This window comes from Prunus mume, linkage group LG7, assembly GCF_029339155.1.
Source record: "Prunus mume cultivar Tortuosa linkage group LG7, ASM2933915v1, whole genome shotgun sequence".
Taxonomy (NCBI): domain Eukaryota; kingdom Viridiplantae; phylum Streptophyta; class Magnoliopsida; order Rosales; family Rosaceae; genus Prunus; species Prunus mume.
This window is the reverse complement of record NC_142704.1, coordinates 14149415-14177118: the sequence shown is the minus strand read 5'-3', so window position 1 is coordinate 14177118 and position 27704 is coordinate 14149415. Positions and strand designations below refer to the sequence as shown.

The 27704-nt window shown below is 35.7% G+C and overlaps 2 protein-coding genes across 4 annotated transcripts; one reads left to right on the top strand and one right to left on the bottom strand.

Annotated features, from left to right (window-relative positions):
- Positions 1-162: 162 nt before the first annotated feature.
- LOC103336829 (alpha/beta-Hydrolases superfamily protein) lies at positions 163-7635 on the bottom strand. The gene is made up of 5 exons (XM_008239941.3): positions 6676-7635; positions 5883-5919; positions 4938-5174; positions 4697-4744; positions 163-823 (listed from the first exon to the last, which is right to left on the bottom strand). Exons 1-5 carry the CDS (start codon positions 7008-7010, stop codon positions 347-349), a joined length of 1134 nt encoding a protein of 377 aa, XP_008238163.2. The 5' UTR covers positions 7011-7635; the 3' UTR covers positions 163-346.
- A 12459-nt stretch (positions 7636-20094) lies between these two features.
- On the top strand, positions 20095-25463 carry LOC103336828 (uncharacterized). Of its 3 annotated transcripts, none has more exons than XM_008239939.3 (7): positions 20095-20386; positions 20703-20772; positions 21112-21233; positions 22637-22770; positions 24153-24300; positions 24397-24556; positions 25113-25463. In XM_008239939.3, exons 2-7 carry the CDS (start codon positions 20760-20762, stop codon positions 25202-25204), a joined length of 669 nt encoding a protein of 222 aa, XP_008238161.1. In that variant the 5' UTR covers positions 20095-20386; positions 20703-20759; the 3' UTR covers positions 25205-25463. The 3 variants fall into 3 exon arrangements, with proteins under 3 accessions (XP_008238161.1, XP_088897274.1, XP_088897275.1); XM_089041148.1 differs by having other exon boundaries at positions 20110-20473; XM_089041149.1 differs by lacking the exons at positions 20095-20386; positions 20703-20772 and adding an exon at positions 22456-22504 and having other exon boundaries at positions 21113-21233.
- Positions 25464-27704: the final 2241 nt, after the last annotated feature.

Below are 27704 nucleotides of genomic sequence, written 5' to 3'. Positions count from 1 at the left end.
TGGTGAAGCGTTCGACTCGAAAGGACGGACTTGTGCAGAAACATCACTTGAACTCAGAATGTTTCTCGAGAAAGACCGTAGAACTAACTCTAGGTTTAGTAGCACTGCACTTCCCAAAATTGGAAGAGGTATAAATTCGAATCCCTCCCGTGGACGAAAACAGAAACCCAAAAAGTCCATATAATATCTGAGCATCAAAAAGGCAAAAAGGAGCAGCATCAAGAGACTAATCAATTGTATGTATTAGTAAAACCCATCAGACAACTACTTCCTCCTGTTTCCAACACTAATGCACATGAGAAAGGGTGTTAGCAGATCAGAAACCTATACAAGCACATTGTTACCATCAGCCATCCTGCTTCCCGTTTAATCCGCTATGCGTTCCTATGCAGCACCGCCAGTGAAAACATCTAATGCAGCAGCTTGGTTCTGCACCTTTTAGGCATTTTGGTTGCCAGCAACATTTTACGCAGCCAGGCTTCCAACATGCAGGGCATTTTAGCTGCCATGAACAACATTTTACACACTTCGGTCTTCTACATTCAGGGCACCTGGGTAAGCAGAGTTTAATTCTACAGCACTTTGCACAACTGGCACTTGATCTCTTCTGTGTATGCATATTTTGCCAAATCTTTCTTAAACGGATTTCTGTGGTTATGTTCTCCATTTCTTGGATAAACCTGCAAAGATGGCGGATGTAATCAGGGTAAAGCTCCAGGTTGCAGTGTCCACCTCCTTTAATCCACAAAGGCTCATATGCATCCCTTGCCATTTTCCACAGCGCATCGCCATGTAACCAATTCACAATATCATCTTCTGTACCCTGAAAGATTATTTTCAACACATTTCTGATTATTATCATTATAATAAGGAAAATCAGATAAGTCTAATTAAGTTAGAGTAGGCAACAAATAGTGGGAAATTTCCTTTGACAAGCTCAGTCAACTAAAATCTTATGGTCAATGTTTGAAGGTTTAGTTTTTAATTTTTTATAAAATAATTAATAATCACCAAGACAGCAAAAGACAACTCTAGGACATAAAGTTAAGGGATATACACATGTCAAAACATATATCAGAAATGGTTCCATCCAAAGTTGTTCTCAGAGGTGCAATACTAAACAGGGTAAAGCCTTCAATTTATGTTAAGAAGCACAATCAAGTGATTAAAATCTTATAATACCTGTTTTAGTAAGGTTTTCTGGTTCTGTTTCAACCTCATGCTAATATTAACAGGGGGAAGGTGCTGCTTTTCCTCTTTTTTTTTTGACATTTCATATCTTCTTTCTAACTTTTTGGCTGTTACAGATATTGATCTTGAATGAAGTGATGAAGCTTCCGCTCTAACTAGTACATTTTAACAAGCTCTCCACAACACCATAGATATAGACAAAACAAAAATAGTAGACAACCAATCAAAATGAGAATTCGAAAAGCATTAAAATTTTGAGTGGACGAATATATAAGAAACTGAGGGAAAAAAAAAATTTGAGGGCGGAAAGAGTCACCCAACAATGATGAGCTTAGTTGTGATACCACCGTTAGATGTTGAACAGTAACTTGGGTTAATAGATACCATGGTTCAGTTTACTGTTTAAGATGATAAGAAATCGCATGGCTTTAAGTCTAAGGGGCAAATAAAATATCAAATAGCTATTAAATCCAGATGAGCCCCACGCTTGCACTCCATGCTGACATGTCCCTCATATTGCCAAACTTTCACCTGCTCAACCAAAGTATACCTAGAATATATACCTACAGATCATTTTATCAATCATATCGACACTACAAATGAGAGGATCTTGAGGGCTTAGTGGCCCAAGAGTTGTGTGTTTTATCTTGAGGTTGTGGTTTAGATTGTTTTAGAAGCGAGGTTGAGCTGGGATGATTCCATATTCCTGTGCATCTTTGTTTATTGGGAAAAATTGTACACGGGAAAAACTCTAAAATCTTGTGGGATTGTTGTGTACTGGCAATTTTCTGGGCACAGAAGATTACATTCTAAAGAGAATACACACTCTTGGATAATCCCTCACTTGTAAGGAGGCTACTTTGTAAAAGACTCTTGTTCTTTCTCTTCACAAATGAATCTCTCTACTCTCAAGCCTAGTTAGTAACTTCGCGTATCCTACATGTTTATAGGTATTTTTCAAAATACTTTCATTTTCCGTACACTTCACAAAGATACGGTAAAATAAACGTTTTAAAAAAAGCAAATGTACGATACAAGTATTATACATGCATGTACGTATATATTCTTCATGTTCAATACCCATATTTTTTACAAGTTTTTAAATAACACAGACAAAACTTACGTATTAAACACGTATTTTTTACATTTAATTGAATGAGTCCCCTTCTATTGAGGGACACCTTGTAGGGCTCACTCCACATTGCATTTCAATGATTCAAACTATCTAGTTTTCATGTCTTCATTCATAGATCATCCTTGAAAAAAATTAGGCAAATCGTAAAACATCAGGACATCTAGTTGTGATGAAATAGACGAATATTGTTTTTTCAAGATACAGTAAATGACTGTCTTATGATCCAATGGTTAAATATTTTCCGATATTGGTGATTTCTTGCAGAGATGATTTATGAATTAAGACTTGAAAATCAGACGGTCAGATCACTGAAAAACAAATGGGGAGTGAATCCTACAAGGCTGTCCCTAAATAAGCTCATTTGAGAGATCCCTCAATTGAAGCTCCCTCATTATTGAATAAAAAGACTATACATCAAAAAATTTAAATAAATAATATTAAAATCCTACATAAGGGCCAAAATTTTCATCGTATTTCTTTAAAAGACTTTGCTCAATAATAAAGGTGTGTATGTTATTCATATTTTTCCCGTTTAGTATTTTACTAACTAAGCTCTAAAGTGAAGAACCGATGAAACAATGGAAAGAAAGTTTCTACAAACCACCTCCCTTTTATATAGGCATGAAAGGGGAGAGCTAAGATTCAGTGGGATGAAAGATTTCATGAATTACAGCCAACACAGCCATTTATTGATCTTAGAAAACTGAATAGTTGGTTCTTGAATGACAGACTCATTGGTTAATGAATCTGACTTTATCCATTACTCCAAATGAATTATTCATGAACTAAATAAATATGCAATTTATTGACCTTATATGACCTTACCCATTACCCCTAATAAACTTCTGATCTTTCCCAGAAAAAACTTCATGCAACTTCCAAAGTACAACCAACCCCATGCTCCATGTGGACTCTTTCAAACTTAATCAATTTCAGTTTAGCAAAGTGCACAAATCATCCATGTGTTGTAGGTCATATGTCAATGTTGCCCTTGTGGTGAAAAAAACTTTCGATATACCATCGTGGTTAAGCCTGCTACCAATCTCAGTCTAAATCAAAATTTCAGTCTAATTGTGCCCATGTGCGCCTCATGTTCAGGATTAAAAGAATCCTTTCAAGTCATTGACCCCTGTCAGGCCTAAAAAAAACTTTTTTCCCTGCATGTGATGTGCACATGGACACAATTGGACGAAAAGTTCCATTCAGTTTGAGATTGGTAACAGGCTTAATCACAAGGGTATTTATTTTAAAAATTAAAAACACCCTAGGGGTAACATTGACCTTCGACACACACCATAGGGGATTTAGCCATTTCAGTTGGATGAGAGTCATGAAAACTATTTCTACCTACAAAGTTCTATCTCTCGTTCTTCTCAGTTAATTCTATTTTCCCAACTTCTTAAGACTGGAACTCTTACCTAGACAATCAGACCCTTGCATTGCATCTACTACAACCAAAGCTTTACTGGCATTGAACATTTTGCAGGTTGCCACTAACATCCATTATCTCATCTCCCATATAACTAAAACTAAACGTGAATAGATGTAGGTGGTTATATGATAGAAATGGTACAATTTTCAAAGATTTACAAGCCACAAAATCAACTCAACTACAGATTAATATCAACTAATTGGGGTTGGCTAAGTGAACCCTTTCATATTTAAGCCTCTCTAAGGCTATCTTATTTGCTAAGTTCACTCTCAAAGGAACTAAGCTTTACACTGGCCTACAATATATAGTACAGCCTCCTTCATTCACGAGAGAGAGAGAGGAAGCGATCTTAAATGTAAAAATTAAAGCTACACCAACTTTTTTCTTGTGAAATCAATGGTCCCATAAAGCCACAAGCTCATATTAAACCAAACAATTTGAACCTCAGATACAGAAAGCCTATGTTGGCAATCTAAAGTCCCCCACTACCAAGAAAAGTGGTTGACCAGACTGGTAAGGTTACCCAGGCGAAACAAAAAGGCCTTCAGGGTTGTCCCATTCGTGGGAAGATGAAGTTTTTCATATGCTAAAGAAATCATTCGCATGATTTGCTAAATGGAAGAAAGTGTCTATACTCAACTGATGACAATGGGGTCAGTGGGGCAATACAACCTAATTTTATTTTACACTTAAATGCTGGTATGCTGCAAAAGATGCTAATGCAAAAAAGTAACATACGAAGAAATTCAAGTGGAAGGAAAAAGTAACTTCATTAGCCCTTGAAGAATTATCAAGCATACAAAAGTTTTAAAAATACAAAAATTATGCACTCACATGGTACTGTTTCCTACAATTTTAAACCGACAGATAACAACGGCGGAAATTCAAAGGGTGTGATTTTAATTTTTTACATTTTCAAGAAGACAAGAAATACTTACATGTATTACTAGCACAGGGCACTTCACCTTCTTAATTTTATTGATGTTCTGCACACATTAGAATAGCGAAAAGCTTAGAATAGCGGCAGAACTAGCTTCAGCAATACATAATATTAAATCATTCTAACAGTCTGCCAACATCAGTATAACAAACAACTGACAAATAGCTTGATAGACTGTTTCAGAATCAAGCTTTTGCTAGACATCTGCATTACACAACTAATCAAGACATAATCTTCACCTTATAAATGTCAAAGCAGAATGTGAATTTCACATGGCACAGCACACGAAGACCAGAAAGAATTGCGCTGTGCAGAACTACACCCCTCAGCCTTGGCAACTTAGCCGCCAAATGCAGTGTCGGTCCACTTCCAACTGACTGCCCATACAAGATTAAATCTTCCTGGCTAACTCCATACTCAGTCTCAAGGCACTCATATACTGCCTCTATGTCAGCATATGTATTCTCTTCACTAGGCTGGATTTCATTAAGCGGAAAAGAAAAGAAAAACATAACAAACATAATTAATACTACTGAACAACACTTCACAGCCACTGATGAGCTCAGTAGACTTCACAGCTGCTAACAAATCCAACATTATAGAAGAAAAGCATAATCCTTAAAATCAGCCGAAACCAATGCCCATAAAGCTGCCTAGAACCTCACTCTATTCCAAACTTTAGATTAACCATATCATGCAACATCTAGCAAATTTGGCCCTGTTTGTGACAGTGTCAGCTAATACCAGGACTCAAAAACGAACCCTGAACTGTTTCTGGAACTATTGATATATGAAGAACAAGCGCTTGTCGGTGCATTTCTTGTCTTCTCAACATTCAAACTTCCTGCTATTCTACTAAACTAATTCCAAAATTCTACCCCATCGTGCATTCCTGCCATTGGTTTCTTACATAATTCTATGCTGTTCTAGTGTAATTGGTCCTTGATGAATTCTTCTCCATCGTGGAGGAATTTATACAAGATTAATGTAGAAACTATAACACAATTAGAAGCAATCAGCCTAATTTCAGGTAAGAGACAATAAATGTCTTCCAAAATAAATATCACCTAATTCCAGTTCCACAGGCGAATTATATGAAATGGTATTACCATTAAAAAGAATCTTATAATAAGGTGGAACTAGAACAAGATTCACATGATGTGGCATAAAATGATTGTAGCTACCTTGCCAGTTGAGGCTCCATATCCAGAATAGTCATATCTGCATAACAAAATCAGGACTAGATTCAAATCCAATCAAGTGAAGTTACATATCAATCACATTGCACCCAATCAGTGAAATATGGAAGTAAATCCCATCATAAAAATTCAAAGGAAAAGAAATAAGAGTTCAAGAAATGGGGGTTCACAAATGTGAAAAAACCAATCTGCAGAAGTCATAGATTGTGCATTATAATTGAGAAGAAAAGGCAGAATCGTCCAAACGCAAAAACCACAGAAAACCATACTCAACAAAAAGCAATTCCTTTTGAACAAAGAGATAAAAAGAAAAGGGAGAGAGTAATGATATATATCTGAAGAGCCAGAAAGGCACTAAATTCCAAGAAAAAAAAACAGTAAAGCTGCGTCTCCATCCAAGTAGAACAATAAAAACCAATTACTTTATAGAAAGAGAAAAAGTAACATTAGAAAAGGGAAAAAAGGTTGAAAAAGACTGATACGAACTAACATCTAGGAAAACTATTAACTCGGCGGCCTTATTCACTTTCACTTTGAAGTCTAATACTAATACAAATGGAGTGAGAAAAAGGAATAGATCTAAAAACCCATCAACAAAATCACACCCAAAGATTTGACAAAAAAATTGAAAAAAACTAAAAATCAGACCCAATGAAAAGTTTTTAGGAAAGGAGTAAATGAAATTAATTAACAGTTGAGAAAAATCAAAACATAAAAACCCACAAATTGGAAAAGAAAAAAAAATAGAGACAGAGAGGGAGAGAGGAGTTGGGCTTACCCAATGAGATTGACTCTGAGAGTGAGCTTGAGCTGGAGAAAGAGGTCATAGAGCTGACCAAGGTCAGCAGCATTGCCATGAGAGTAAAGCAGAGTGAGGCGAGCATAAGGGTTTCTGAGATAAAAAGCAACGATCTTGTTGCCGCGTTTTGTGTCAATGAGCAAGACGTCCAAGGAACGGTCATCGGCGTGAGGAACAGGCAACGACGTCGTTGTGGAGGCGGAGGCGACGACGGTGAGCTTGCCGTCGTGGTCGCGCTTCTGGATCTTGTAGGTCGGTGGAGATGGAGGAAAGAAGGCAAATTTGGCAGCCAGGTGAGAGAACATGCACCCCATTCACAAATCCAATCGCAACCCAATTAAATAAATAATTTATTAACAGAGTTCAGCTTCAACTTCAACTTCAAGACGACCCAACAACTCATGGAATCGAATGGAATACATGTGTAAAGAGAATCTCAGGCTCTGAGCTAGTTTTTTTTTAAGCTTCTGGGTTTTTGGGTATTCTGAGTTGTTTTTTTTTTGTTTTTTTTTTTTGGGTTTAAGGTGGAATGAGAATAGAGCTAAGTTATTGTTGGTTGTAGTGATGGGGCAGCACAAAATAGTGCTAGTTACTTTGGGGTTTTGGGGTTTTGGGGTTTTGTGATGGTGTTTGCTTGGCTACATATCTGTAAGATGAGGTCACTGGGTTATGACAGTACAAACTAATATGAGAGAGAAAAAGAGAGAGAGAGAGAGAGATTTGCAGGTTTTGTGTACTGTTTGAGTGAAGTGTGGAGTGTTGGGAAGTGGCAAGAGAGAAAAAGAGAGAGAGAGAGAGGAGGATGGTGGCCTGGCTTTAGAAAGGAGGAAGGGGCTCAAGTTCAAAAAAGCTGAGTCAAATTTAAGTGCATGACTTCATTGCTTGTCAGCTGGACACTGTGCAGTCCAAGATTGCATTGCATCTCTCCTGGCTTACTAAAGCTACAAGACATCTCGTTTTCTGGCCATTTTGAAGACTCTTCTACGTACTCGTTTGTGTTTTAGACAATTCAAACACTCGCCATCCTTCTTTTGACATTTGTATTCTCTTTTATTTAAATTCTTTTTTTTCTGGTAAAGACATTTGTATTCTCTTTGTAATTACCAAAAAGCCCCCTTTTTTTTGGTATTGTTTTTTTGTTTCCTTCATAAAATTGTGGGTGATTATTTGATGTCTATCTTGGTTTCTAAGATTTCATTCATTTTTTATCTTCACAAAATTAAGGTACAGACATAATCATGTAACGGTGAATTATTCTTCAATAGAAGGTAATGATTATGGAATTATCACATTTCTTGGAGTGATGAGTGCAAATTTTTTTCTCTTTTACTCATAAGAGAAAATACATAGGACAAAAAATCACAAACAATTTAAATTAGAATGCTACTTATAAGATTCAAGTTTCCTCACACAACTGTGTTGAGGTTTTCTTCTCTATTTATATACATGATTGTACAGTTACAAATATTCAAACATTGAGCTGTTACATATCAAGAGGGGCTGTGATCAAGGGATGGTTACAAAATATATTAGGATATGGAGTAGCTGAGATCATGGAGATTCTACAGCTGATGCAAAAGTAATTATAAGATATTTACAGCTAATATGCCCTCTCAAGTTGAGCGTTCTTGAACTCTCAACTTGTCTCGAATGAATTTGAAACGGGTAGAGCTCAAAGGCTTCATCATTATATCAGCAAGCTGATCCTTGATGGAGATGAATTTGACATGAAGGCGTTCTACAGAGACTTGATCACAAACAAAGTGATAATCGATCTCGACATGTTTAGTGCGAGCATGGAAAATTGGATTGGAGGAAAGGTAAGTTGTTCCCAAGTTGTCATAACATAGGACAGGTGGTGTTGATAAAGTAAGTCCAAGTTCTTTCAGTAAAGAAACCAACCAAGTAATTTCATGGCTTAATTATGTACATGCCCCCTGTGCTTTCCAACTTATCTCGATTACCAGTGGTGTCTCAAAGTAACATAGATTCTGTTCATCTCCCCAAAATTCGAGCAGTAGCCTCCCATTTATTGTTCATCGCTTATTTACCCTCCAAAACTAAGAAATTTCTCTAACCAACACAACTAGCAGCAAGAACAACTCGAGAGGTTGAAAATCATAGATCGAAGAAAATGGTGCTCGAATCGAGCAACCAGCACCAACCAAGTAATTTCATTAGAAGTATTGGCAATGGAGCGATATTAGGCCTCGTTACAGTTGGTTGCTTTTGGCCAGACCACGATACTAGATTACAACCAAGATAAATTACATAGCCACTAGTTGATCATCGATCATTTGGATATCCAGCCCAATCTGCATCACAAAAGGCTTGAATGCCATTAGAGGGAGATTTGCTTAGGAAAAGACCATGGGAATGAGTGTGCTTGAGGTATCGAACGATTCTTTTAACCGCTGTCCAATGCTCAATGGTGGGGTTGCACATGAATTGACACACCTTGTTGAGAAATAAGGCAAGTTCCGAGCAGGTTAAAGTTACATATTGAAGGGCACCTGCAATGCTTCGGTATTGTTGTAGATTATCAAGTGGTTCGCCACCAATTTTACTAAGCTTGGTGGATGAGGCCATAAGAGTATGAGTGGGCTTCATGTCTGCCAAATCAGATCGTATGATAATATCAAGGTTGTATTTTCATTGAGAGAGAAGAAGACCTCCAGATTGTGGGATTACCTCAATACCCAGAAAGTAATGCAACTTGCCTAAGTCCTTCAAAGCGAATTGCAAGCTTAGAGTGGAGATGACATTGTCAATGGCGGCACTGTGATTTCCAGTGATGAAGATATCATCAACGTATATGAGAACATAAATAATAATACTCTTGTCATTAAAAATGAATAATGAACTATCCACCTTTAAGCCAACAAATTGAAGATGGGGAAGACATGAACTAAGGCATTGAAACCAAGCACGGGGAGCTTGTTTCAAGCCATATAAAGAGCAATGAAGCTTGCAAACATGATGAGGTTTGATGTCATCAACGAAACCTAGTGGTTGAATAATGTACACTTCTTCATTTAAATGGCCATGGAGAAAGGCATTACTTACATCTAATTGATGAGTTTCCTAACCATGGCTGATAGCAATTGACAGGACCGTGCAAATGGTGGTGGCTTTTACAACAAGACTGAATGTCTCAGTGTAATCAACGCCCTCTTGTTGATGAAAACCCTTGGCAACCAACCTTGAGTTCTTCTCTGGGCCTCTTAGGTCCTGGCATCTTAATCAAGCAATTGTTATTTTTCACAATTTGAATTTAGTAGAGATCATCAATCATAGTACATTTACATATGATTTGATTGCCTTGTTGTAAAGAGCATCCCATTCTATTGAATGTGATAGTGTAATCTTCATTCAGCAATGCTGAAACAGATACTAGGTTATTTACGTAACTTGGAAGATAAAGACATTCTTTAAGTTCAAGTGTCTCCCCATGTCGCAACTTAACGTGGAAAGTGCCTACTGCTTTTGCAGATATTTGGGTACCATTACCGACCCGTAGCACTATTTCCCTTTTTGACAACTTCCTATAATTTGTTAGACCTTGCGATGTATTGCAAACATGTCTGCTAGCTCATGAATCCATTATCCAGGTGGAAGTTTCAATTGTTATTACTGACTCAAGGACAAAATTGCTCTCTTCATAAGTTTTGTTCCTTGTGCATGAAAGATGTACATTACATCTCTTCTTCCTTTTAGCATCCTTATGGAAGTTAATCCTTTTTGACATTATATGGTTCATTTGAGGCTTACTTTGTGTAATGTGTTATGAATGAGGTTTTACAGAAGTATCCACAAATATAGCAGAAATAAAATTAGATTGTTTTGGTTAAGGCCATAGATTTAGAGTCTTTAAATTCTATGGCTCCTCCCACTATTTTAAACGATTCTATAATCCCTCAAAAATGAAATATGAGAGACTTCTGTAAGATGTCTCTTAGCAGGATGAGAGGCTCCCTATTATTTCAATCACTGCACCATAATAGGATCTAGGGATAACACAAATAATAAATAAAGAGTCCTTCTACTCATTCACATCATGATGTGAGTTCTCATATAATTTGGCCTCTAGCAAATGGATACCCATGAATATTATCATGAGGCACCATTGTACTAGTTAAGTATTGTTGAGGCCCAAAAAATCTAAGGCTTGGCCCAAATATATTTCTAGCCCAGTACGACATCTAACTCGGGAAGAAACCCAACTTGGGTACCCAAGAGTTTGTCATATGCGCTTGCACACGTGCCACGCTAAGCAAATAAGCAACACGCCACACTACAAGCTTAAGTGGGCTCAAGCCAAGCGAATGCATAGGGCTTGCTGAGCAGGTTGTGGTATGGATGGTTATGAGTTTTCATGAGGCCTATTGATAAGCCGAGAGAATGGAAGTTTTGGGCTCCTTGGGAGCCATAAAACTCAAGCCCATTTCTTGAACCCAAATATGTGGGTAAGCATAAAGGAGAGAAGACAGCCCATTACCTTAGAAAAGATAGCCCATCACCTTGGGAAGTTGGCCCATCCCTTTGGTGAACTAGCCCAATACCTTAAAGAATGGCCCAAGTGACCAACAAAATATCTGAAAGTCTCTAGCACATGGCTGGAGACAAAACCATGACAAAAGCCAAAAGCCACTTACATTTGTAGGTTGCTGGAAATCTCTAGCACATGGCCAAAGACAAATCCCAACATAAGGCATCAAAAAACTAAGGGATACTTGAGCAAAATACCCTTCAAACCAATGTACATACCCATTGCTTTCCTCCCATCAGATCTAGCCATAGAACAGGGGAGAAAATAAGGAAGAAAGATGGCTAAAAATGAGAGTTCTCCACTGAGGCAACTTCGGGAAGAGCATTGAGCTCCCAAAAAATCCCTGATTTTGTGCAAATGGGCAAAGAGAATTTCACCAAATAGGATAAGTCAAAGGAAGAGAGGAGAAATGAAGGAAAAAGTTTGACCAAATTGGATAGAAACCATTAGGGTTTCTTGGAAAAGAGTTGCTTCCAACGCCTATAAAAAGAGGCATTTCTTACCCATCATCTCAACCCACATCTAGAGAGTAAACTTCATCTCTCATCTCTGAAACTCTGCAATTTCGTGCCATATTCCTCCATCTCCTCCCATTTTCTCTTATGGCAAGCCATTCCAGAGTCTGACATAGCTTTTGTCAGGCTGCTGGAAAATTACCCAAAACACCCAATACTTCACCACTAGCCACAACCACATCCAGAGAGCAAGTTTCCCCTATCATCTTCAAAAACTTAGCAAATTTGTGCTCTGTTCATCCTTCTCCCCCCATTTTTCTCTCACAGAGGATTGTTCCAGACTTAACACCTTTGTTGAGCTGCCGAAAAATCACTTAAGCCACCTATTGCCCTCATCTCTCTCCTCAACGAATCCTCTTAGAATCCTTTCCCCCATGCCTTAAAAACTCTGTTTCTCATAGGAAATCACAACCATTTCTCTCTCTCATGCTAAACTCATGAATGCTCAGCTCCTATGCCACAAGCTTCTCATGTCAAGCCAAGAATTTATCTATAAGTTGTTGTTATTTTTGTTGGTGAAGGTAACCAAGTTGTTTTCTAAGGCTTCATTATTCTTTCGAAGCATTCTTAGGGCTTGATCTTTGAACTCAGGCACAGGGGATAACTTCATCAGTTCGCTCCTTACTGCAGCCCAACTCATTTATAGCTGCCGAAAGAAAAAAGCCCCTACAAGTATTAGCCCAACATTCTTGCAAAGTGTAGTGCTACAATCATGAACCTCATCATAATAGAATGTTAGTCTATGTTTGAGCCTATCCTTGCAACATCCAATGTATAAATGAATTCTTCCTACGTAAAAACATCTTGTTGTCAGCCCCTCATATCTGAGGCAAAGCCTTCACAAGGGTCAAGTCTATTTGGAATTCACCATGGTGGAAAGCCACGACTAGGCTTTCAAAAAGTCTATCGTTTTTCTACTTACTGTAGTTAATTGAGGGTTTTAAGATCTCATCATAAACATGTTTAATCCAATTAATCTACTTGGCCTAGGACAACTATTATTCTAAATCATATTAGTAGTTGTACGATACTCACACTATTTGTTTTGCAAATCAAATCAATTTCATATAACTCTTTTATTTGATATTTGGGAATATGCACTACTACTAACGGAAAGCCTTTGCATTTCCTTAAATTTAGATAAATAGTCATCTATAGGCTTATGGATGATTATGGATTTGATTTCGATCTAACATCTAGTCAAGATGTCGGATCTAAGGCCTTTAGAAGGAGGTTGATTTTATTACGTGTCTTAACTACTTAAAACATTCATGGTTGTTATTGGGCGTTGGACCCATGAATAATACAAGTAATCTTGACTTGATTATTCCTTCTTTCCTCTAACTATTTGAGAATAGAGAACTTGAGATAGAGAACTTAAAGCCCAATGGACTTGAAGGGAATTACATTTGAGATTAAGAGAGAGGAGAGGCATGCAAGCCCCTATTTAATTTACAAACCAATAAATCAAACCTATTTCATTCATCTAATGAATAATTGGGCAATCACATTGTGTCATGTATTTGTGTTCATAAGTCCATAATCATCTCTTTGATTATTTAATCTCATTAGATAATTAACTTAGAATCTAATTCTAAAATTTGTTATTGAATAATATGGTCTTAATTTCAATGAAACATTTATTTGAAACAAATAAACAATTTTCATAAAAGGAAGAAAAACACTTTGTCATTTAGTGAAATGGGGCAAAACCATAATTAATTAAAGTTTTGGGCAAAACTGTAATTTTCCAGCAATTGCATAAACAGCCCCTAATTTACAAAAATTGCATGAAGACCCCAAAAGGGATCCCTAGGGTGGGGCCAGCCAAGTAGGAGAGAGAGTGTGTGTGTGTGTTGATATTTTGAAAAAGATGGTGTGATTTTGGGAGCACAAGGTGGTACCATCTTTTGTACCCAAAAAGCATCTTCATTTTCATTGGTTTCTTTTTAAAACTTTAGGTGACAAAAACTATATACTATATGAAAATGTTATAGGATGTTATAAAATATGTTTGACTAACATTCAACATACAAATATCAAATATAAAATAAGATCAAAAAGCATGCTTGACAAGAACTCCTATGAACATATCATGAACACCAAGAACATTTCAAGAACATTTTTCAAATCTTTATGATCTTCATAAATCACACAAAAATCCTAAATTCATGCAAAAATCATATCCATTCTTAGAATTTCAAGACTAACACAACCATTTAAACATTTCACACATGGACACACACAAGACCCAAAAAGCCCCTCCTTGCCGCCACCTCCATTGGTGTCATCTCTTGATTTTTCTTTTCATAATCCTACTCATTCATCCTATATCCCATATCCTATGAATAAGTGACATGAAAAAGAAAATCTAACACATATATTACATAAGTTTGAAAATAAGCCCATATTAAAACCAATAACCAAAATAAAAGGCTCAAAGAGATTAGACCTTGACTCTTGATACCACTTGAAGGAAACATGCATCTAATACTTCGAAAATGAACTTTAGCCACAACCTATACAACAAAAACATTCAAAATGGTGGATTCATTTTGTTTATTCTAGTTGAGCTAAACCTTTTTCATTTTACACCAAGTATCTTAGATTCTCTTTGAACACAAATAGAAAAAAAGGAAAAAGGGAATAGATCTTTACCCTTGATAATATTTTTTTGATTTCTCAAGAATGAACACCTTTATTGGAAAGACCTTTTATTTCTCTTAATTTTCACTTCTTCACCTTAAGGCTCCAAGATTGGAGTCCTCCACGTCACCACACCAAATGCTCCTAGAGATGCAGAGAAGGCAATCAACAAGCATTGATGTTAGTCTACTTCTTGATTGGACCAATTTTTAGTTTATGGAAGATGTGATACAAAGATGATCACTTATCAACCAAAGTAGGAAACCAAAAACCTTAGCTAAGTTTTCTCCAACATTTAGTTTATATAGGACAACATAAAAGGCAATTGGGTGGGTATTTGGGGCTCCAATTGGTCCATAGGTCTAGGGGTGGTTGCGGTTCGGTAACCGCAAATTTTTACTCAAATCGCAAACCGACCGACTATTTGCAGTTTGGTGATTTTTGAAACCGCAAACCCACCGCAACCGCAAAACGCGGTTGGTTACCGCGAATTAGCGGTTTAAAACCGCGAGTTCTCAAGCATTCACAAAAATATAAATTCACAACCTAAATAAATAAATACACAATCTCAATTTCTCAAACATATATAAATTCATAATCTCCTCAACTTCTCAAGCATTCACAACCTAAGAAAATTAAAGTTACAATTCTAAGCATTCCAAGCATTCCAATTAAAGTTAAACTTCTCAAGTATTCCATTTCCAAATCCTTTAAAGTTATAAACCAAAAGGAAAATGCAAAGCAAAATGAATTAAAGTTACAACAAAAAAGAAAAATCCAATTCAAAGTTAATTAAAGTTACAAACTAAAAGGAAAATGCAATGCACCAATGTTACAAACTAAAGTTACAAATTCAAGTGTTGGTGATGAGTGGATTTGAAGAACCCCGTTGTGTTGTTTGAGCACCAATGTTATTTACAAATAAAACAACATAGTTTAGTACATTTTATTATAAGAAGAAGCATAAATAACATTAGTATAAATAAACTAATTACTTACAAGTTGTCATATGTTCCATTTCCTTGTAAAATTCAACTTCATCATCCGTGTGGCTATACTTTGCGGTTTGCGGTAACCGCAAGTTTTGAAAATCAAATAAACCGCAACCGCAAATGCGGTTCGGTTCTTAATACCGCAAATGCGGTTCGGTTTACCGCGATTGCGGTTTCATTGCGGTAAATTGTCGGTTGGTTTTTGCGGTTTTTCGATTTTTCGGTTTAAAATGTCACCCCTACATGGGTCATATTATTTTATACCACTTATCCCTTGGGCCCAATAGGGCTATTTTGTCCTGGTCCTTTTAAATCATATTTCAAAGCCCAATCCAATATTTCTATATGTCAATATTAATTCCATAATTAATCTTTTAATTATAATTATAGTCTTACTTAATTGACCCAGTCGAACTATTTGACTTTGGTCAATTGCTCCAGTCAATATGTTGTATTTTGACCATTGACTTTGACATTTGATTATCAACCATTGACCTGTGTCTCCTTATTTGTACCTCTAATCACATTCTTTGGGTGTGCAAATCTATAGGTTCCATTTAGTAAGGTAGTGGGTTGACTCAACTCCTCAAAAATGATATACGAATTAAATTCCACAATTTAATTCTTCCTATTAATAAAGGTTAATTGAAACTCTTTAGGACATTCACAAACCATGGTTGTCGCCTAGCAGCAATTCATGGTTATCCGAGCTAAATGAGACGTTGTGAAAGAACTTATTCAAATTAGGATGACTGTGCAATTGAATCCTTCTCTTATGTCAATACTCCTTATTCACATTATTAGATTATGGAATCCAATTGTCAATATCCTAGTGTGAATCATTCCTTTTACATGATTATCCTGGTAAGAATTGAAGACTTTTTCTTTCAAGTCTTATCCACTCCTTTGAGTAGGGATTTAACCAATCATATCTTGCAGTATTCTCTCTCCTTTACTGAGAGTAGAGATTCCTTGTTGTATATTCATTTGCTTCCATGACTCTATTGAGAATCCTGATGAGCACCTTTAAGCTATGCCTAATTCAGCATGACCGTTTATTGCTCTTAAAGATTAACAACATAGCCACAAAACATCTATGATGCCTCAGGTCTAAGGATTAGTTTGCACCATTGCAATTTATGAGTTTCAGCTTGACATATGCGTAAAGACTTCCATGCTGTAACTCATGTGTTGGATCGCGTTCAGTGTACTTGTTCTTCTACAAGCACCTATACACATATCGATGTGTCTCTACACTTAATGACTTGAGACCTTGTCATTCCCTATATATAGAGACAATACTGTGTACTAGTCTTTGCGGAATATTGACGCCAATCAATATTCCTATGACCAGAAACATATTTAGGATTTAGGGATGATAAGAAGTCTTCATGTATGCAATCTCATTACATAGCTCTCATATCCACTTGTGTATTCCTTGGTCTATGGTTGTTCTACATATTGAAAGATAATATAGGATGATTTAATGTATAAAACAACATTTCTTGCCCATTGATAACATTATATGTCTTTATCAAAGATGTCATTAACTCCAACTATTGCATAATTAGTTGCTTTTAAGGGCATATTTCTAACATAGCCGGCGTTCAAACTTGTATCCACAGCCGTTTTCATCCACTCCACGCCGTGAAAAGATTTTTGAATGATCGTGCCATAATATTAGGGTCGTGGTTACAGAACGTTATGACTGTGTATGTTAAAATTGTGTCATGTGAACAGCTTCGGACATCAATGATTTCTAAAAAGCGTCGTCCAAGGTTCTTTGAGTCTTCAATTTTTTTTAAATACAATTAGACGTCGATTCTTGCAATACTCCGTCGTCGTATATTGGTAACAACTTCGTTCTTTTAACATATTATGACGTTAATAATTATTTTGAACGTCGATGGTTGAAATTTGCGACGTGGAACATTGTTAACAAGGAGGTATATTCCTGGAATGCAACATGGAAGATTTTATAAGCAACAACCATTTTTCACTTGTGTCATGGTTCTATCTATTTTAGCGGTGATTACTTTGTAAATCTTGACATATAATATGCTTTAGATGTCTGTTATATTATAGAAGTGTCATCTAAGGTTGTCAAAGTTTCATTTTTTTAGATATTAGATGTGTGTTTTTTTATATAGTTGACATGGTATATCTTAACAACGACGATGTCAACACTATAAACTACAGTATGTTTTCAAAAGGAGTCGTGGTTAACATTTTTTACGGTGGTACTTATGGGATTCTTGACATGTAATCCTCTTTAGACGTCTGTATTTTCCTAAAAGCGTCATCTAAGGTTGTCGAAGTTTTCCTTTTTTGCTGTTTTTGTAGTAATTAGACGTCGGTTTGTCTTTTGATATGACGTTGTATGTCTTAACGACGTCGGTTATTTACCGTTGTTTTATATATCAAAAGATGGCGGTCTATTTTACGACGGTTTCAAAACCTCCTAAACGACGGTGGATTCTCGTCGTCTATTTCGATTTTTGTAGTAGTGTGAGATGGATGGAAAAAATAGAGACCATGAGAAAAATTGCACACACCAATCGTCCTCCCCATGGCTCGATCCTGAATCGACCCAGAGTTAGGAGAAAAAATAACATATTAAGGGCATTAGTGAGCTTTCCAACAGATAATAAATTAGATGGAAATTCAGGAATATAAAGGGTTTGGATTCTTGTCTATCAAGCATAAATTTTATTTCTCCATAGCCTCGAATAGGGACTGATGCTCCATTAGCCATTGACACAAACTGTTTTTTGTCATTGGAATTGAGATTTATCAAACAATTTGGATTATTGTTCATGTTGTCAATTGCTCCAGAGTCCATAATCTAAGTGCAATCATTAGACATTGAAGAATGAGGAGTACTAAGGTTACATGTGGTATGATGAGCTGAAGACGTGGAGGGATCATATAAGGTAGAAGGTACCTTAGTATATTTTTGAAGGATCTGTGCACCCCAACCAATTCAGAAGTTTCATTGTTGGAATTCATAACAAGTGCTCTTTGATCTCTCTTGGGTTTCAAATGTGGATGTAGAATCCAACAATAGTCTTATGACCTTTGTCACTACAATGGTCACACTTTCAGCCCTTACATTTTCTTTTTTAGACACGGGCTCTTTATTGTGATTAGATGGTCAACTATTTTTTTAATTTTTTATCAGCAACTAAGGCACTTAATTCATGGGGAACAACTTCAGAATTCATTACCTTTTTTCGAGTCTCTTCTTGTTGGATTGTAATGCAAACACTGTTTAAAGAAGGTATAGTAGGACACATCAAGATTTGACTCCTTAGTTTCTCATATTCAGGTTTCAATTAGGCAAGTAATTTGAACAATTTATCCTCTTCAGCCCGATGTTGTAGGATTTTAAGGTCAATAGTTGGTGGGCAATAAATCGCTAATTCATTCCACATTCGCTTCAGATTTCCAAGATGAATTGCAAAAGAAGTTTCCTTTTGCTTTTCATCCGCAATAGCTCTCTACAATTCATATACTTGAGCAGGATTATTTTGGTGACCATATAATAGTTTTACAGAATCCCATAGCTCCTTAGCTGACTCAGAGAAAGTAAATATCTCTGTAATTTCAGGCTCCATAGAGTTTATAAGCCATGACATAATCATTCGATTAGTGGCTTCCCAATCATCAAATTTGGGATCATTAGATTTAGGCTGTTTCACTTTCCCATTAATATGACCAAGTTTAGCTTTGCCACCAAGAGATAATGTAACATCCCTTGACCAAGCAACATAGTTCAATCCATTCAAGAGAATTGAAGATAGTTTCATAGTGGGATTAGAGTCTGTTGCATCCATGAGAAATATTTAAAATATATATATATATATATCTCACCGAAAATTTGATATGGTTAAAGAGATACCAGAAGTGCCAAGTTGGTGATATGTCGACGTCACCAAAAAAGTAAAAACCCAAACTAACTCCACAAAATGGATTCAAACTTTAGAGAACAAAACAGAAACTGTGACGGTCTTCCTATTGAAGCGATTGCACAAGTGAATCAATATGAAAATAGAGAATGAAACACCAATGAAGTGAACATATCAAGAAACCTGCTTTGATGCCATGTAGAAAGAAGTAGAAATCATAAGCACCACTCACACAATGTGTTTAACATGGTTCGGCACGAAACCTACATCCACGGGAGGAAGAGAGCGAGATGCATTATTCATAGGTTGCTCATATTTGAGCCCCTCAATATATAGAGTTACAATCAACAAATACAAGGGAATCAAATCCCAAAATTATTGGATGCAGGTCTGGCTGTGATAAGGAAAATTATCTATATATATATATATATATAAAGCAAAAGGCAGAGAATGATGAAACATTTAAAATACCAAAAAATGCATTTGGTTTATGAAAACATTAAGAATTGAAATTATTAATTAAATGAGTATAATATAGTAAATTCACACTTTTTCAAAAAATTAAAATTAAAAGAAAAATTAGATAATAAATCATATTTTTATGAAACACAACTATCTATTATCTTTTTTAATTCTAAAATAAATTTAATTTTTTTTTAAAAAAACCTCTCGCAGATGCAGAAGCACCTGTAAAGAGGCTAGTGTATTATGAAGAAATATTTTAAATTATGAATAATTGACTTTTACAACATATAAGGTTCTATAGCTGTTCTCACATAAACCGAGAGCTGAATGTAAGTAACTCCTCGTGCATTCAGAGCCCAATCTCTCAACCCGAACCGAAAAGAGCCAATTTTGACCAAAAACCCAAACGAAACGACCCATCGACAACGATTAAAGATAAGGGTATAAGGAAACGCTCCTAGGCCTTTGTTTAGTTGTCGTTGAGTGATTCGGGCACACTGTCAGCAGACGAAGATTACTGGAGAGAGAGAGAGAGAGAGAGAGAGAGAGAGTTAGGGTTTTCAGAGAAAGAGCCGTAGAGGGGTCTCTTCAGCTCCGATCAATTGCGTATTTGAGGTAAAATTCCCTTTCATCCAGATCGAGTATTCTCCTACTTTTGCTTCGCCTTTCTCATATGTTTTGAGTAGTTATGATCTTCACTCTGTAAGCTTAATCAATCCCCTCTGGCTTTGCTCATAGTTTTTTCCTTTTAATTAAATTTTGCTCAGAAATTTTCAATTTTGTTTCTGGATTTTTGCCCTGCTAAACCCTAAAATCATTGACGGTTTCAGCAAAACCCCTAAAATCCGTTTGGGGTTTTTATTCAACTGTTTTTAATTTATCAATTGTTTCTGATGTCTGATGATGGATGTTGACATGTCTTGATGTGCAGGATAATTCTTTGTTTCGTCAGAAAATCCGTAAATTGATATAAGAATTGCAAAATTAGATGGAGGACTGGGGTAATACTGCTTGCTCTATATGTATCTTATTTGTGTGTGCCAAATTCTATGTAATACTACTTGCTCTGTTTAAATTTACCATGTGCGTGTGGGGGGTTTTTTTTCCCTTTAATTTTTCTATATTTTTGTTTTTGTTTTTATTTTATAATATTATAATTGTGGTAAGGTTTTTTGTTATTTAATTATTAAGTTTGGTATTTACCGTAAGTTTTCCTGATGAACTTTTGTCCAGAGTTGTTCTTTTTCTTAAACTTTGAAGCAAAATTCCATTTTACTATATTTATTCAACTGGAGTGTTATTTTGTTTATAAAGCTGGCTTTCTTTTTTTCCTGCTTCAGAGGATGAGAAAATTCCAGCTCTTCTTTCTAATGACCAACCGATACGTAAATGGGACGACGAAGATGTGGATGAAAATGATATTAAGGACTCATGGGAGGATTTTGATGAACCTGCTCCTCTGGTATAATTGATAGCATCGTTAAGATCTTATTATTTTGTTGAGTTTCTGAAATGGTTTTATTTTTCCTCTTTATCATTCAAAAGCCCAATCATTGACTGATGGTTAATATTTCTTGGTTGAGGAAACTAGCTAATCTGCTGGGAAAATAGGCAGCATGATTGTTTGTCTTTTGATGTGAGACCTTCAATATGGACATTGCATCAATATAAATGTATATAAGTGGTGATTTTATGGAAAGACATCAGAATTGAAATTTGGGATTATATGGGTCCCATATTTTTGAATATTAAAGAGTGTTGGTTAAGAAAGAATTAACAAAGAAAAAGAACAATATCAAGAACATGACTTATGCTGGATGCCCTTGACTGGTCGCAAACCATATAATGTCACTTTGTATTGTGTTTGTCTATGTTGTATAGTCATTGCTTCGTTATTTCTCTTCCTTGCTCTCAATTGAAAATAGAGATAACTAGTTTTAAGCAAAGGGTTTAACGCTATTGTCCTACAGAAAGAGGTCGACCTCCTTTATGCAATGATTTCATACATTTCAACATTTGGATTTATTTCTCCTTTACTAATGAAAGTGAGATTGACTAATTTAGGTCATATCTAGTGGTTTGGTATGACAAGATTCCACGATTTAAATAATGTAGGTGTTAGTCTATTAGATGAATAAGATTTGGATCATCATGTTATATGGTCAGGAGAACAGCTTTGCTTGGTACTCCAGTTAGTTAAATGTACATTCTAGCTGAAGGAGAGACTTTACCTTTACTTAGAGAGGGGCAGCAATACTAGAAGAGTAAATGAAATTTGTAACTGGTCAAGATGATACGAAGCGTTTTTGTTTTCCGTGTGTTGACTGGAATGGAACTAGTGACTATGAGCACTGAGCACTGATCAGTGATTCCATTTCTCAAATTGGTAATGCCAAGTCTATCTGTTGTTTTTCTGATTTAAATAGAGTTTCTATCGAACAAAGTAATAGGTGCAATACTGTGGATGCAAACAAAGCTAGAAATCACTTGTGGAAGTGTATCGCATTGTATCTTCCATCACAGAAGAATTGGAATTATTCGTTAACCTTTTTTTAGTTGGTGCAAAATTAAAATGATATAAAAGAATTGTTTTTCGATATTTGTCTTTATAAAACAAATTTTGAAATACTTACTTGGTATGCACATTGTTGTGAGCATATTTTGAATCTGTCCACAAATTATAGCGAGCAGGCTGATGTGAAGTCATTAAGTTGGAGGGATTTGACCAATCAGGTTGGAGTAATGCTCAGCATGCATCATCATATTGATTGCATTTTGTTTTTCATCTTTTAGGTTAATGAAAAATCTGTTTGCCCTTTATAATAATGATTATCCTTAATAATTTGTTATTTTGATGGTGGCCAGGAACCTGCAACAAAGCCACCTGCTGAAAAGGCTCCCAAGAAACCTGCAACAAAAGCTACTGAAAAGAAAGGAAAAACTGTTGAAGTAGAACAAGAGCCACTAGATCCCGTTGCTGAAAAACTTCGTCAACAAAGGTGAGAGTGAACAGTTAACCTCTGTTATTCTCTCTGTTATTACATATTTTTAAATATTGAGGTAATATGTGTTCTAGAAATGGAAGTTTCTGTTTTACACAGAGTAGCATGCAATGCATACCTAAATCATCTCAGAGGATCGCTGGTCATATAAACTGACAAGTCATATTCAGATCTCCCCTGGCTTATGCTTAAGTTCAGTTCATTTGAGCTGACCTATAATTTAGGTTGATGCTCTATGGAATTGGGAAATGCTTGCTTTAAGACCAGCAATCCTCTGAGGTGTGGCTAGCCCAGTCTGTAGCTACGCTTAGGAGGAAGAGAGGGATATACTGGTTCTTTTAACTTTTATTTTTTAATCTGTTTAAAGTCCCATGCAAACCACATTGTTTGTTATGGGGAAATTTAAAAATAAAATAAAATAAACTCCTAAGGCCGTAGGTCTCTGAGGAATTAGCTCAAAATTTATGCCTTGAAGGGACAATGTAATCGCTTCATGAAAAAGGCTTATGCTTTTGGGAGGTTTTGCCTTTTAGAGGAATGCCTGCACGCCTGAAGCACTTGTGTTTGATACTATTATTCCCAGATTGGTACTTATTAGGAATCTCGAGTGGAAGTACAGGCTATGTTATGTAATCACTTCAGAACTTTGATTTAGTTCATACTGAATGTTGGAACTTAATTTAAATAGATACTTGGTTCAACTATTGGCTTATAATGGTAAGAAAGTGTTCTTCTGTAACCATGTTCAGAAGGATGCTTGGTAGCCCAGCCAACATGAAGTATGTTATTAAGAAGTCCAATGACAGAGAGTTAGAGGGCAGCTAAGTTAGCGGACAGGCATCAAAATATTAGGCAAGGGACAGAGAGAGGTACAGAGATTTTAGGAACATAGGATCTGGACTCGTCTTTAAGCCTTACTAAATGATGGTGAGGCCCATTTATTGACTAGGCCAAATTTTGTTTAAAAAGTTATGCAAATTTGTTTCTTCCGTTTTTCTAATTCTTTGTTTTGATATGTTGATAGTAATAGTGCCTATGTGATAGAATCATTAGTTTGGGCACCCTTTCTGTATAGCGCCTATGTTGTCTTTAAAAGGTTCATTCATCTGTCCACCATAGGCTGTGTTCTGTGATCTGGCCTCTATTAGATTTTCTTTTTCCTGAATTTTCATTTGTACTGTATGCGTTGGATGTGGAGCCAGGTGGTTCAAAATTTGTCAATAATTTATCAGTGAAAACATTATTTGTTACCAGCGAACGAACAATTACATGTTGAATACACCAGAAGCCTAAACCTAGTACACGAAAGCTTTATAATATTAAATACTTGGTTCGATTTGGTCTCTGTCGGTTCTGACTGAAGCTTTTCTCTGTCACAGGCTGGTGGAAGAAGCAGACTACAAGTCCACCAAGGAACTGTTTTCTAGTAGAGGTGATGACAAAACCATTGATAATTTCATTCCCAAATCTGAAAGTGACTTCCTGGAATATGCAGAACTTATTTCGCATAAACTTCGTCCATTTGAGGTGTGTTATTTGTGCTTCCCTTTTGAATAAAGGTTGAATAATTCTTGAACTTGTTTATGGAGATTTTATGCCTTTTCCTTTTTAATTTCATTACAGAAAAGTTTCCATTATATTGGTCTTCTGAAGGCAGTAATGAGACTGTCAATGACTTCTTTAAAAGGAGCAGATGCAAAAGATGTTGCATCTTCTATTACGGCAATTGCAAATGAGAAGATAAAAGCAGAGAAGGAAGCAAATGCTGGTAAAAAGAAGACAGGTGCGCATCTTTAGCCTACTTCATTCTTTTTTAAGAACAGAATTTGTCATGCTTCATTTCAGTTTAATTTATGATATTTGATTCTATAAAGGAAAAAGAATACGAGTATATTGGAACTTAAAGGAAAATCAAGTGTTGATGTTTGAATGTTTTAAAATAATTTTGAAGAATGTCCTGCATGTTGAGAAAAAAAAAAGAAAGAGAACTGAAATACGCTATTGGGTTTTGTTTTGAGAAGCATCAGCACGAGCCTCTTAGTATTGTGGAACTCAGAAAGTAACGAGTTGGAAAATGCCTAATCGTGTAGAGTGCATAAACTTATGTGAAGGGTATTGGTCAAAGCAGCTGTCAGGCTTTGCAGGTTGAATTTGGGCTTTTGGGTGTAGGTGTCACCAAAGAATGAAAACAGCTAAAGATTTGTGTAATCAGAGTTGAATGCGTCTGATTTCAAGTGTTATTTTCTTTAGTTATGTAGATCTACCGATTATGACAGTGCCAGACTACAGATTTATATAACTTCTCACTGGTGTTTGTTACATGATTTTCTTGTTTGCAGGTGCCAAGAAAAAGCAGCTACATGTTGATAAGCCGGATGATGATATAGCTGTTGATGGCTATGATCCGCTTGATGACTATGATTTTATGTGAGTGTTTTGATGTAGCAAGTTTTATCAAAAAGGCAGTACAGGAACCTGTATTTTCAACATTGAAGTAGGGAGTAAGATTCATCCGGCGCCCCCTCGGAGGAGATTGATTGATATGAGTGTTATGTATTTTGATCGAATAAGAGTCAGATTGCTTTTTCTTATATGATGGTCAATTTTGTTAGTCACGGATGCTTGCTCTGCACTCATTGGCTTGTCAAATTAAATATATTACTACAGTTCAGAAAGTTTTGCTTATTTTTTATCTGGCTCCCACATGTTGCATTCACTGTTTATGTGCACTATTTATGTTGGATCATAGTTTCCTGGATAAATTTCATTCATTGATTATATTTGAATCCTTAATCAGTCGAGTCGGATTAGCTTCTAATTACAAGTGCTAGGATTTGCCTCCTCAACTTTGACTTGTTCATTGCTCAGTTTGGTCGTTTTATCGCTTGTGTTGAAATTTTCTTGTCTTGGAAAGAAAGAAAAACTGAGAATCGGTATAAATTGAAGAAGTTCAGTAGTATTGGTGCTTTGATCTGGTGCTTGTGCCTGGATTAAGGGTCACACTGATGTGAGAGACCAAAAGATTAAGGATTACAATGAATAATTTGAAAGTTTGAAAGTTACTATTCGTGATAAAATCCCAGAAAGAAAATTAAGACACCTTTGTTGGAAACTTCTCGCAATGAACAAAACACATCATAATTTTTGTATAAAAAATGGAAAAAAAGAAGGGAAAACAAGCTAAGCAGCTCATTTAACTATAACCGATGTCAGCAAATGGAGAGGGACTTGCCCATCTCTGGCTGGTTACCCTTGTCCTTGGCACACATGACATGCATTTGTGCAGTGTGATGTGTGCCATAGGAATAAGGGCCTAAACACTCCGGATATTGAAGTATTTCTGTAGACAATGGAACAAACTTGGTTAAAATAGTGAGGTAGCAAACATTATACAACTTATTACAATAACTACTCATATGTGTTTAAACTACTCGGGATAATAGATTAATAGAGATATTTAGTGATATACCCATTCTTAGCACTAATATTATAAATAAACCCTACACTATTGAATTTCTATAAACAAAAAAAAAAAAACCCAAAAAATGGCAGTTGACTTTATTGAATTTAATATTGATTATTAAATTACTTTGATGCCCTATTGACTGTTTTGGGTATTTTTATAAGATTTTGGGGTTGAGCTTGTTTTAAGAAATTGATGACAGTTTTGTAATTTATAAGAAGTTAAAAGCCTCTTTGTTATGTTGTAAATGAGCTTTGGGTATGTTTCTAAAGTCCATTTCATATGAGGTATTTTTATAATTTAGGCTTCTATATTGGATATAGTAGTGAATCTCCCTTAATTTAATTCGAATTCAAACTCGAAGTGCATGAATCCGTTTATAGTATAATGTTATGCAAATACGAGTATTGTTCTTGCGGAAATTAGTTATTGATTTTAGTTTCTTTAACCTGGTTCAACTTAAGATTCTTTTATGGATTTTCAATTGAAGACTCAACTAAACTAATAAACAAGAAAGCAAACATTTGACAATTAAGCAAGTAAATATGGAGGGTGCAACCTAATTTAAATCGACTGAAACAAAACAAACCATCAAACAAGCTAGGATTTTAAATTGATTATGAAGGCATCATAATCAACCATTAATTATCTTATCCAAGTTCTTAGATGCAAGCTAACAAATTCACAAGTTAATTGATGAAGATTCCTTAAGCCTTTGGTCCAACACTTATGCCAAGTTTTCCTAGAGTATGATTTCTATCCTTGGACTAGCATAAAATTAAATATTTATAGATGCAATTTACTTATGGTGAAGCATAAATTAAACACTAGAAACTCATTAAAATAAATGAAAATGAAGAATTCATACAAACGTCAATATCTCGGTCTAGACTTGTATACATTTATAATCCTCAATCTCAAAAAGCTAATTGAAGCATGCAACTTATTGGTACCATTGCACACAACACATCGAATACACTAGATGCAAAACACTAATGGTGGCCAATCAAAAGAATTCAACAACTAGTACTAACTAAAGCAAAAATTAAGAATTCATCAATCAAACTTAGAATTTAATTACTTAGTATCTAAAACCCACAAATAATACAATTTGGGCATGCTCCTAGCCTTAACTAAGAAGTTTAGCTAGACATAGTCAAAGAAAACAACATAATTAAACTTAATACATAAGAACTAAAAAGTTTACCTAGACATAGTCCTTTTCGTCAAGGACGACTAAATGACAGATGATGACATCATATGATGATGTGTTGCTTTGACTTTTTTGAGTTGACTTTGACTTTTCCACTTAAGATTTTTGCAAAATTTGATATGTTAACCTTTCTTGCATGTGACAAACTCCTAGTTAGAGTAGGAAAACATTTATTTTGACTTAAACTGGACGACCTAGGGCTTGTTTGACAAGAATGACTAAATTAGCAATCAAGGCATAATAGGGTAAACTGCC